At 58.6% G+C, this 11,777-nt stretch overlaps 1 protein-coding gene across 1 annotated transcript; it reads left to right on the forward strand.

Annotated features, from left to right (window-relative positions):
- Nucleotides 1-2,624: 2,624 nt before the first annotated feature.
- Nucleotides 2,625-8,551, forward strand: GC (GC vitamin D binding protein). Its single transcript, XM_075709384.1, has 12 exons — nucleotides 2,625-2,730; nucleotides 4,889-4,958; nucleotides 5,415-5,547; nucleotides 5,655-5,866; nucleotides 6,311-6,443; nucleotides 6,589-6,683; nucleotides 6,979-7,108; nucleotides 7,258-7,460; nucleotides 7,673-7,805; nucleotides 7,920-8,017; nucleotides 8,279-8,411; nucleotides 8,498-8,551. Exons 1-12 carry the CDS (start codon nucleotides 2,673-2,675, stop codon nucleotides 8,549-8,551), a joined length of 1,452 nt encoding a protein of 483 aa, XP_075565499.1. The 5' UTR covers nucleotides 2,625-2,672.
- Nucleotides 8,552-11,777: the final 3,226 nt, after the last annotated feature.

Genomic DNA, 11,777 nt, shown 5'->3' on the forward strand with positions numbered 1-11,777 from the left:
ATGGTGGTGTTGGGTTGATGGTTGGACCGATGATCCTAGAGATCCTTTCCAACCTTAACGATTCCTAGTTTTACTTTCATTATAAATAATCCAGCCACCAAGCCAGGAAACATGAAATTGCTACTCTACCCTTAATTGCTTTAGTGGTGGACTTGGTAGTGTAGGTTAATGGTTGGACTGGATGATCTTAAAGGTCTTTTCCAATCTATATGATTCTCTGATTCTATAACCTTAATGATTCCTAGTTTTATTTCATTAAAAAATAATCCAGCCACCAAGCCAGGAAACATGAAATTATTCCTCTACCCTTAACTGGTTTAGTGGTGGACTTGGTAGTGTAGGTTAATGGTTGGATGGAGGATCTTACAGGTCTTTTCCAACCTAAACGATTCTCTGATTCTGTGATCTGGTCTCAAGGGGAGTGGAGGCAGCAGGGCCAGGAGACCCTGCCTGCGGCACGGTGCGTGCAGAGGCTGGGCAGGTTTGGGGTCCGGGGCACAGCGCAGCGCTTGGATTTCCACCCCTCCATCCCTCCGGACCTTGCTTCCCTCTCAGCAACGCACTCCCCAGGCAGGACCGGTGAGGATCATTTCGGCTGGCTTTTTTTCCAGTTTCCAGGTTTGACTTTGGACACTAGAAGAGGATGACTCGTTGCATTTTCATTTTTCAGGGGGTTAATGGAAAGCTTACCTCCGAGGAGACCCCGCAGAGCTCTACAATGCTCCCCGCAGAAATTTGGGGTGGTGTTGGGACAGACGTAGCCGGGCACGGTTCGGCTGCTGAAGCCTGGCTGCTGGGACCGACCCCCCGGGAGCACGGGGTGGCTGGGAGACCCCCGGGCACTCTCAGGCTCAGCCGACGTGCTCGTAGGCACCGCTGGAATCCCCCCCAAATCCAGAGACCCAAACCCAGCAGCTGCAAGGGCCGGAATTTAATCCGCTGCTGTAGAACTTGCCGAGGCACTCTCCGGAGTCGAGCTTCCCAGGATAACAGCCGACATTTCCCAGCAGCACGGGACGCTGCCGATGCGCCGGTGTTTAACAGCCTGGCGTCTCATTAATCATTACGCCCGACGAGGGCTGTTGTGCAAGCGGTTCAAAGGGATGGGAGGGCAGCCCAGACCTACCTCCAAAATCCTGCCCTGGTCGCCGCGTGGGGGGGAGCGGGTGGGCACGACCCGAGCCGCTGCTGAGCGGGGACGGGAGGCAGGACCAGCTTCCTGGCAAATATACAGCATTTCGTTACGTTAAGTAGGTGTTTATGTCTATGCTTGGGTATTTTCTGATGCGTTCCTCAGTCTCGCTGGGATTTCTGCGCCCCGCTCTAATTCTTCATTAACTTCACCTGCCAAAAACACGAGACTGGAGGGAGGGGACATCTTGTATGTGGGGTGTCGTATATACACACCTTGCGTATGCGCATCTCCTGTAATCGGCCGTCATGTACACACGCCTTAGGGAAGCATCTGAGCACAAGCACTCCTTGTTGTGTTACAGAGAGGCACCTTGCAGCACCCAAATCCCGCGGGATTCAGGCACGGCGGGATGGCAGAGGCAGCTGCCCCATCCCAGAGGGACCAAACTTGGGGTGGGCACAGGCAGGAGGTCACCGCCGTGCCCGGGGGAGGAGGGCTGGCTGCTTTCAGCCCAGCACACTGCGAGTTTTTACCATTTTTCACAGCCCGCTCCACCAGCGGATGAGCTCTTCGGCATCCTCTTTGTTCGCAGTGATCTTATGAGCAATTGTCTTCCGCCTGGTTTAACCGATAACCCCGTTTTTTTCTTGAAAACAGGCTGAATAGGTAGCAGTTTGACAGAAATTACAGCTTGACTCACACAGCGTAGTCACAAAAGAGACCGAATATCTGCGTTTATACCCAAAAAACCCAATTACGCGCGTTTCTTCCACAAGCGCAGGGTAATCAAACCCTCCTCTGACCTCTAATGGCTCTGAATCCGCCCGAGCGGGCTCTGGTTTTATTATTCCCCATGTCTAAAAAACACTGTCCACGTACCGAAGAGCATCTCAGCTGGCCCATTCACCGCGGTGGGGCTGCTTGCAGGGGAAAGCACTTTTACTCCCAGTAAAAGCAAAAAAAAAAAACCCACTTCCCTACACTTCTGGATGCGTGCACGATTGCGGTCATCGCTTTTTTTAACCCAGAGCCACCTCTAGACCGCAACTATTGCGGGGCAGTCCCAAGAAACAAGCCCACCGCTGCAAGGTTTGCAGGGTGGCCCAAGACGAGCAGCAACCCGCTGCCCCAAACAGTTGCAAAACTCTCTGTACCCTTGCCTCGAAAAAGGGAGATTTACGATTTGCTTGCTCTACTCGCCGCCGAGCTCTTAAAAAACGCGCGGGACGCTCTCCCCGGCACTCCTCCTCCTCCTCTTGTCCTTCACGTTGCGCTCGTCGTCCATCACAGAGAGGAAGGACCCTGCCTGAGGTCCCACAGCAACGCGTCCCCGTTTTGCCGAGTTAATGATTAAAATCGGGCCGATTTTGGAGGCGCCGGCACCCGGGCTATGGCAGGCAGGCCAAGGATGCTCACCCTCTGCCCTCCCGCCGGGATTAATCATTCACCCGGCAATTGGCAACACCTCTGTATAAACGCCGGGGTGGGCTTCCCAGCGCCGCTTTTTGGCAGGAGGAGGAGGGAAACCGGCCCCACCATGAGGGCAGCTCTCGCTCTGCTGCTCCTTTTGGCCGCCGCGCGTGCCGAGCACCGAGGTAAGGGCATTTATCCTGCGCCTGGGGCTTTGCTCTCCCCGAGGGATGAGGGGTACGAGGCTGGGGTCCGTCAGCTCCGGCGGGTTTTGGTGGGCTCCCCTCTCCCCAGCCCGCTGCCAGATTGCTGGGCAGGAATGAGAGAGAGGAAAGGGAAGGCGTGGGATGATGTTTCGGTACCCAGGACGCCGCTTTGGGAAGATGCTGGAGGAGCTGGGAGGGGACGAGGCTGGGCTGGGGTCGGAGGGGAGGGCCCTTTGCGAGGGAAAAAGAGATTTTTCTGACCCGCTTCGCAAGCACCATGTCACTGTAAAAACCCACCGCTCGGATGGAAACGATGCTCCGTGCCACCCTTCGCAGCTCCGCAGGGAATCCTCCACCGGCCAAGAAGCCCCCTCAAAACTGACTTCTCCCACACCGCTTCGTGAAAATGAAGCCAAATGCAACAAGTTGGCACGTACAGCAGGGCCGGCAGCCGCTGTTCCTGCGAGGAAAGAGAATTGCCTTTTGCCGCCGCTCCCCTTTTTTTCCCCCGGCGCTACCAGCCTTGCAAAAGCCCCCTCGCCCCTTCTGTCCCACCGAAGCAACGTGACCTTCAGCGGAACGGCGCATAACCCCTCGGTTTTGGGGAGGTGACCCCGCTCTGCGCTGCAATACCAGTAAATACTGGTATCAGTATTTACCCTGCCGGTACCAAAGTCTAACCGATGTGTTTTGTAGCAAAAAAAAAATCAATAGCATTTTTGCAGGGATGAGCGAGTCGCCGGGGATGTCTTGGCTGCTGGGTGCTGCTGACCCCCATGGTCCTGTCTCCAGAGCTCCCAGCCCTTACGGTCCCCAAACCCTGCCGGAAAAACCACCACCACGCATTTCAAACGTGCACAAACGTCCATTTGGACAAGGGGCCGGCGCACCTCACATTTTACCTATGGCTCTCTGTCGTGGTTTAGCCCCAGGCAGCAGCTCAGCACCACGCAGCCACTCGCTGCCCCTGCCCCGATGGGATGGGGGAGAGAATCGGAGGAGTAGGAGCGAGAAACACTCCTGGGCTGAGATAAGAACAGTTTAAGAATTGAAATAAAGTAAAATAGTAATGATAATAATAATAACAGTAATAATAATATCCAAAGCAAGCGATGCCCAATGCAATTGCTCCCCACCCGCTGACCGATGCCCAGCCAGTTCCCGAGCAGCGATCGCTGCTCCCCGGCCAACCCCCCCAGTTTCTATACTGCCCATGACGCCGTATGGTATGGAATGGCCCTTGGGGCAGTTGGGATCAACTCTCCTGGCTGTGCCCCCTCCCAGCTTCTTGTGCCCCTGGCAGAGCATGGGAAGCTGAAAAGTCCTTGCCTGGCATAAGCAGTGCTGAGCAACAACTGAACCATCAGCGTGTTATCAGCATTCTCCTCCTACTAAATCCAAACCACAGCACTGTGCCTGCTAGTAGGAAGAAAATTAACTCTATCCCAGCCGAAACCAGGACACTCTCCCAGCTCCGGGCAGGGATTTTCCCCCTGCCCCTTGCTCTGACCGCAGAGCCGGAGCAGCAGCCTGGGTGCTTCTCCGAGGCCGGCAGCACAGCAGCAGCCTTTGCTGGTTGGCAGCGCCGCGCCGGCATCTCCCCAGGGACCACCACCAAGCCTGACTTCAGAAAAGAAGCAACTGTCTGAAAAAAAACCAAAACCAACAATCCTCGAGTGAATAAAGAGCCCTGCAGACTTTGGGCTGCGGTTTGCGGTGGCGTAGCGTCCCTCATTCCCACGCCGCCGCTGCCGCCGGGGAGGGAAGCGGAAAGCGAGAGCAAAATAGGGGGGCAAGTGGGCTGTTCCCCAAATGATCATTTTCCTTGATAAAAAGCAAAAGACCCGACTTTTTTTTTCTGTAGAAGACCCAATTAAGCAGAGCCAGGCTGCTTTGAGGTGGTTTTTTTTTTTCCTGCAAGGAGAAATGTTGCTGGAAATGAGCTCTTTTGCCCCCGCAAAGAGAAGGGCGCAGGAGGTGGGACCGCAGCGGGGAGCAAAGCCGGCGTTTTCCCAAACCCCAGCCCCAGCAGATGCAGGCTCGCCGGATCCCGGCTCCCCGGCCACCACCCAGGCTGCACCCGAGCGAGCCAAGGCACAAATCCTGCTCACAAATCCTCCTTTTTCTGCACTTACAGGTAAAGCTTATGTCCGGGACAAAGTCTGCCAGGAGTTCAAGACCCTGGGGAAGGATGACTTCCGAACCCTGTAGGTACCTCCTGCCGTATTTGCCCTCCCAGGACCCTCAGGACCTACGCCAAGACCAAAAAAAAAAAAAAAAGAAATAAAAATAGTCCTAGAAAGGGGAAGACTTATGCAATCCCTGCAAATGAGGACTCTGGTTGCTCTTAAGAGGAGAAACGTTTGCTTCATGGTTGAACTCCTCAAAACCAATTACATGCCTAAATAATTAGGAACACTAACAGAGCCGGCGCACGATCCCCTGGAAAGGGCAGCCCCCAGCCTGAGACCCGTGGTCCAGGTCTTTCCCGGCTGTTTTCCGAGGAATACGCCGCTATTTCTTGCAGCGCCGCAGCTGCTCCTCTCCGGCTGACGGCGTTAAACCCCCTTTTGGCAGAACGATGCTGCAACGTGATGGTATTTTTTTTTTTAAGAGAGAGAAACATGCCACCAGCTCATCCTCTCCTTGCTCCCTGCTCCCAGGACCATCGTCGCCAACAGCAGGAAATTCTCTAACGCCACCTTCGAGGAGATCAACCACCTTGTCCGCGAAATCGTCTCGCTGGCTGAAACCTGCTGCGCCGAAGGGGCCGACCCCTCCTGCTACGATGCTGGGGTGAGGCTGACCGAAAACGGGGCGACGCACCCCAAAACCAAGAGCCGGGGCAAGGGGGGGACGGGATGGGATGGCCCCCAGCACGTAACCTCCTCTCCCTCCCGCAGTCCTCAGCTCTGTCGGCCAAATCCTGCGGCGGGGACTCGCCCTTCCCGGCTCACGCCGGCACGGCCGGCTGCTGCACCCAGGAGGGGCTGGAGCAGAAGCTGTGCCTGGCCGCCCTGCGGCACCCGCCCCAGCAGCTGCCCCGCTACCTCCAGCCCTCCAACGAAGAGCTCTGCCAAGCCTTCAAGGAGGACCCCAAGGGTTTTGCAGACAGGTGAGCCGGCCTGGGGATGGCACGCGGTCTCGCCGATAACGCCCGGTTGAGCCTAGGAGCGTGCCGGCACCGGCCGACGTCCCGGTGCCCGCCAAGCAAAGCTCTCCCGGTCTCGCCCCTCTGCCATCGCTGCTGCGGCTCTCGGTGGCCGCGGGGCTACCAGAGCGTCAGAGTAAAAAGTCGGGGTGTCCTGCGTTTGCACGGTCCCCGATAACAGGGTTTTTACCGAAGGGATGAGGGGTGCCGTCGCCTGCGCGAGTGGCTGGAGAGGGGCCACCAGCCCGCTCGATGGCTTGGTGCGATGAGCCAGCAGCACGGGGCGGTACGGCGGCATGGGCTGGGACCTGGAGAGGGCTCCCATCCCTGGGCAGCCCTAACGCCCCCAAAACCCCCCCATCTCCTGAGCCCGGGCCGCCAGCTCCCCTCAGCCCGCCTCTGCCGTAGGTTTTTGCACGACTACGCCAGCAGCTACAGCCAGGCACCCCTGCCCGTGCTCCTGGGCTCCACCAAGACCTTCCTCTCCATGGTCTCTACCTGCTGCATCTCCCCCGCGCCCACCGTCTGCTTCCTGAAGGAGGTGAGGGCCCTTCGGACCGCCGGGCTCATCCCCGTCCTTGCTCCCCGGGGAGCCGGGCGAGCACCGTGCCCATGGCCCGAGGAGAGGTGGCTGGGGAAGGCTTGCATTTCCCTTGGAGGACACCTCCGTCTTCTTTTTGTGGCAGAAACTGGAAAGGAAAACCATCTCCCTCCTCACCCTGATATCAAACCGGGTTTGCTCCCTCTTCACGGTGTACGGGAAGGACAAAGTCACCTTCAGGTAAGAGGGAAACCCGAACGCGGGTCAGGCTGGGAGCGTGCTCCTATTCCAAGCCACGGATCCCGTTCGCAGGCAGCGTTGACAAAGGCAAATATTTTAGTTAAGATGTAAAACCAAGCATGCCGTAGCATCCCATGGGAACGCTCCGTGCATAGCGGAGGCGCAGAGCGAGCCCCGCGGCTCCCCATCGTCTCCCTCCCGCACCTCCACGCGGCCAAACCCCTGCTTGGAGCTGTTAAGAGGGGAAGGGGGAGCTGAGCTCCCTAAGCCCCTCGTCCGCCTCGTGCCTGCCCAGCTACCTCGCCTCGCTCGCTCAGAAGATGCCCGCTGCTTCCTTCGAGGAGCTTTTCCCCCTGGCAGAAGACGCCGCCGAGGCATTTTCCCAGTGCTGCGACTCGGTGGACGAGGATTGCATGCAGAAGAAGGTAGGGGAGCCGGGAGCCCATCCCAAAACCACCTCCCGAGTCACTGCAGGGGCTTAAGGAGCGAACCCCATCGTGGTGAGGGGGTCCGCAGCCCCACCAGCCCCGGCAGGATGCCGAGCCCCGCACACCCTCTGCTCCCCTCTTTGCAGTTATCGGAGCACACGGCCAAAGCCTGCGGCGCGCTCTCGGCCCGAGACGGACGGGTCGCCGACTGCTGCAAGGGGAAAAACCTCATGCAAAACTACTTCTGCATCTTGGCCTTGCCGCCGGCGCCCGCCCCAAAACTGCCGGAGCCGCAGAAGCCGACGAACGAGCAGCTGTGCGGCGAGGAGGGGGCTCGCCACACCAAGAGGTGAGCCGTACCCGCGGCGGCTGAGCTGCCGACCCTTCCTTATCCCCTTGCCTTCGTTACATGGCTCGATTATTATTAGGATAAGCGGGAGAGCATCCTCTCTTCCCTCCGGGCTATCGGGGCTGCACAAAGATGCGAAAAGCAGCCGCCGTCCCACACTGAGCAGCACCGGTAATAAAAACTCATAGGGCAGCTCCTCCTCCCCGCTCCAGGTACCTGTTTGAGCTGGCGCGGTGGCACACCAGCGTCCCCGACGCATTCCTCGGCAAGCTATACGATGCCTCCGAAAAAGTCCGGGGGGAATGCTGCTCTGCCAAGGATGCCTCCGCCTGCCTGGACAACAAGGTGAGCGGCGGGGCCGGCTCCGTTGGCTCACCCTGCTCTGCCCCATCCCCGCGTTCCCCCAAATTTCCGCAGAGGCTGTTCCCAGCCCGGTTACAGCCATCCTCTGCCACCCAGCGCCAGCAGATGGGAGGCGAGCTGCCTCGCTTCCTGGAAAAGGCCAACCAGCTCTGCGGGCAGTACAACAAGTTAGATTTCCTTGACTTCAAGAAGAGGTAAGCCTCCACCCACCCCCAACACCGCATCGGCGGGCGCAGTCGCAACGCGGCTAAAATTTTGAGGACGCACGAATGGAGCCGGCGGTTTTGAGCCTAAATTGCAGCAAAAGGCGGGGAAGCGGATAACACATCCCTTGCAGGGCACGCCGCCCTGCTCCCGCTGCCCTCCGCGCGTGCTTCCCCGAAAACGCCCTTACGGGTGTTTAATGCCCCCCCGCCCCGGGTCCCCGCTAAAACCCGCCGGTCCCCACGCCGCAGGCTGCGGGACATCTTGATGCAGATGATGCCGGAGGCCAGCCCCGAGCTGCTGGGGCAGCTGGTGGAGCAGCAAGCCGACTTCGCCTCGAGCTGCTGCCCCCCCAACTCGCCCCCGCTCTACTGCACCTCCAAGGTAAAGCCACGGCCCCCCACCGCCCCACGCCGTGCTGGCGGCCGGCCCCCGGGGCTGCCCCTCGCTTCCTTCCTCCCCTTTTGCAGGTGAGCTTGGAGATGAGAGAGGTGTGCGATGCGGGCTCCTGCCTGCTGGGCTAGGTGCCCAGAGGTGAGCGGCTGCGACGCGGGTCCGGCACGCCGGGGTTGCGGGGGGAGGGTCCGGCACGCCGGCATCGGGGACCGCTTCTCCGGTCACGCACGGGGGCTGGGGAAAGGGGTCCCGGTGGTGAGCCCGGGGCTGAGCTCTGCGGGGCACGCAGGGAAGCGGGACGTCGAAAAAGAGCACGAGGGAACTGGGCTGGAGGATGCCCGGCGGACGGCTGCTTTTCCTTGCACTGGGAGAGGAAGGTGTCACCGAGCCCGCGGGTCCCTGCCGCCCGCCGGCAGCACCGCCGACGTATCCCTGCAGCCGCAATAAAGACATAAAAAAAAGCACCCTCGCTGCTGCTGGAAAGGCTTTCTGCACCCCCGGGGCGGTGGGGAGGGCTGGGAAGGGCTCTGCAGGCAGGAGGACGAGGTCCCAGCTCTAGCCCTGGGAGCTAATGGTGCAAAAAATTAAGCGAGAACACTGAAAACGCTCGTCAAGTGCCCCCAAAGACGGCTCTCTGTGTGTATTTGGGTATCCAGCTAGCTGGAGGCACCAGCCCATCACCTGAGATGGGGTCTCTGGGCACCACCCGTTTCCCCGCTCCGTACCCCAAACCCCACTCCCCGGCCGTACGAGACCCCCGCAGCCTCCCCGCCTGCCGAGCCGAGCCCTGCCAAGCACCGGCTGAGTTTTGGGGGTGCTGGGGGCGAAGCTGCCCGGGGTTGGGAGGCAGAAAGATGGCAAACCCAGCTGGGAAAACGACGGGAAAATCCCCTCAGCCCCAATTCGGCAGTTTTTTTGCAGGAGAACGAGATCTAAGTGTACCGAGGAAAGCACATAACACCACCGCAGCGCGCAGAGCTGTGCCGTGCAAAGATAAACCGGCAAATTAAACGAGCCCACGCTGTAGCAGTAAAACACGGGTGAGCTGAAGCGATGGTCAGAGGAAAGCAATAAATGAAATACAGGGATACAAAAGGAGCGACGGCCTTACTGCCGGGGCAGCGGGACTCCATCTGAAAAGGAAAAACTCTGCAAGGGGCAGAGGATTAATGGGCAGAATCGGGGGAAATCAATGTAAAGCTAATTAAGGCCCCAGAGTAATTACTTTGAGGACAGGATTAGCTGTCAAGAGTTGCCACGCTCACCAGACCCAACCTTGAGCAAAACCAAGAAGAAACCCCCTTTCGTGTTGGTTCCTCTCTGCACTGGAGAGCGTCGGTAGCCCCCAAGTCTCTGGTTTCCCCAGGATGCAAAAAATGCGATGGAAACGAGATGGATTCGGCCGGCACGGTGCGGGACGGAGCGGGGACCATGCCCTGGGCTGCGGGCAGGTCCATCGCTGCCGGTCCCCTGCCAGAGTCCCTCCAGCAGCCGCAACGCCGACAACCTCATCTCCGGAAAGATGGGGGGGATCGGCAAAGGCCGTCCTCCTCCCTGCCTGCCCAGGAGCCTGCGGCAGGCAGGGACAGCGCTGCAGAGCTGCCATCGTTGCTCAACCCATCCCCCAGCAAATCATAGAATCATCGAATCGTTTAGGTTGGAAAAGACCCTTAAGATCATCCAGTCCAACCATTGACCTACACTACCAAGTCCACCACTAAACCACTTAAGGGTAGAGTAGCAATTTCATGCTTCCTGGCTTGGTGGCTGGATTATTCTTTAATGAAAGTAAAAACTAGGAATCATTAAGGTTGGAAAGGATCTCCAAGATCATCAGCCCAACCATCAACCCAACACCCCCATGCCCACTAAACCATGTCCCAAAGTGCCACCTCTGCCCGTTTTTTGAACCCCTCCAGGGATGGGGACTCCCCCACCTCTCTGGGCAGCCTGGTCCAGTGCTTGACCACTCTTTCCATGAAGAAATTTCTCCGCATATCCAATCTAGACCTCCCTGGCGCAGCTTGAGCCCATTTCCTCTCGTCCTATCCCCTGTTCCTTGGGAGAAGAGACCAACACCCCCCTCCCTGCCCCCTCCTGTCAGGTAGTTGTAGGGAGCGATCAGGTCTCCCCTCAGCCTCCTCTTCTCCAGGCTGAACACCCCCAGCTCCCTCAGCCGCTCCCCACCAGCCCTGTGCTCCAGACCCTGCCCCAGCTCCGCTGCCCTTCTCTGGACACGCTCCAGCACCCCAATGTCCTTCTTGCAGCGAGGAGCCCAAAACTGGACACAGCATTCCAGGTGCGGCCTCACCAGCGCCGAGTACGGGGGGACAATCACCTCCCTGCTCCTGCTGGCCAGACTATCCCTGACACAAGCCAGGATGCTGTTGGCCACCTTGGCACGCTGCTGGCTCACGTTCAGCCACCATTGACCAACACCCCCAGGTCCTTTTCCGCCAGGCAGCTTTCCAGCCACAACACAGCACCTCCGACCGTTGTTATCCTTCCTAGTGAAGTTACCCAAGGAGCGTGCAATCCCCGTGCTCTGGGGTCGCTGACACCCCAAAACCCGGCTAGAAATAGAGCGGGGCCACGCTCGGACGCTGCCTGCGTTTTGACCAGGCTTGTGCTAAGAACCCGCAGCAGCAGCATCTCGGGGGGACATGGCGGGGGAAGGAGCCTCACCCTGCAGAGGCTGCACGGGCTGGCACGACGTTATTTTTGGGGACAGAACTAGAAACAGGGGCTAACTTGCTTTTTTTGTGCAAGGCACGCGTTACTGGGCAAGATAAAGACGCTTTCTCCGCATCAGCATCTGGACGCGGAACACGCTCTCAAAGCGTGGCAGCGTACGGCCGCTACCGCGCACCCGGGACCGGAGCCTGTCGCGTTGTAGCGGCAAAGACACAGACGCCGAGGCACCGGTTCCACCCACCCACCGCCGCGTTACGTCGTGCTATTGGCATTTATCTTCCAAAATAATGAACAGTTGGGTTTTACCCTCTTCCATTGGGATGAGACACTCTCCTTCGTATACTTGGCATTGCCAGCAAATTCTCTGACCTCCCCCGGTACATCAATACCTGCGTGGATGTGTTTCCATTTCAGCTTCTCGCTCTGCATGGGACCCACGGCAGCAGCTCTGGGCACCAGCCACGGCCACCACTGCGCATCCGGGTCCAGCCCGGACAAAGGACTCTACCCCACCATTCCCATAAAAGCAGTTTAGTCTCCGTCAGGCACGAGGTGTTAGTGACCAGCCTAAGCTTTACCGCCCCGCCAGCGTCATGTTTGCATCCATCAAATTCAGGATGCACGTGGTAAGGGCTAATAATTACAGCCACCTTCTGGGTT

Source organism: Pelecanus crispus, chromosome 4 (genome assembly GCF_030463565.1).
Source record: "Pelecanus crispus isolate bPelCri1 chromosome 4, bPelCri1.pri, whole genome shotgun sequence".
In the NCBI taxonomy this organism is placed as follows: domain Eukaryota; kingdom Metazoa; phylum Chordata; class Aves; order Pelecaniformes; family Pelecanidae; genus Pelecanus; species Pelecanus crispus.

Excerpts from the sequence above, each read along its gene's own strand:
- GC (XM_075709384.1), top strand. The coding sequence starts at position 2,673 with ATGAGGGCAGCTCTCGCTCTGCTGCTCCTTTTGGCCGCCGCGCGTGCC. Across the intron at positions 6,444-6,588 it reads CCGTCTGCTTCCTGAAGGAG|AAACTGGAAAGGAAAACCAT; the intron begins GTGAGGGCCCTT and ends TTTTTGTGGCAG. Across the intron at positions 7,109-7,257 it reads AGGATTGCATGCAGAAGAAG|TTATCGGAGCACACGGCCAA; the intron begins GTAGGGGAGCCG and ends CCCTCTTTGCAG.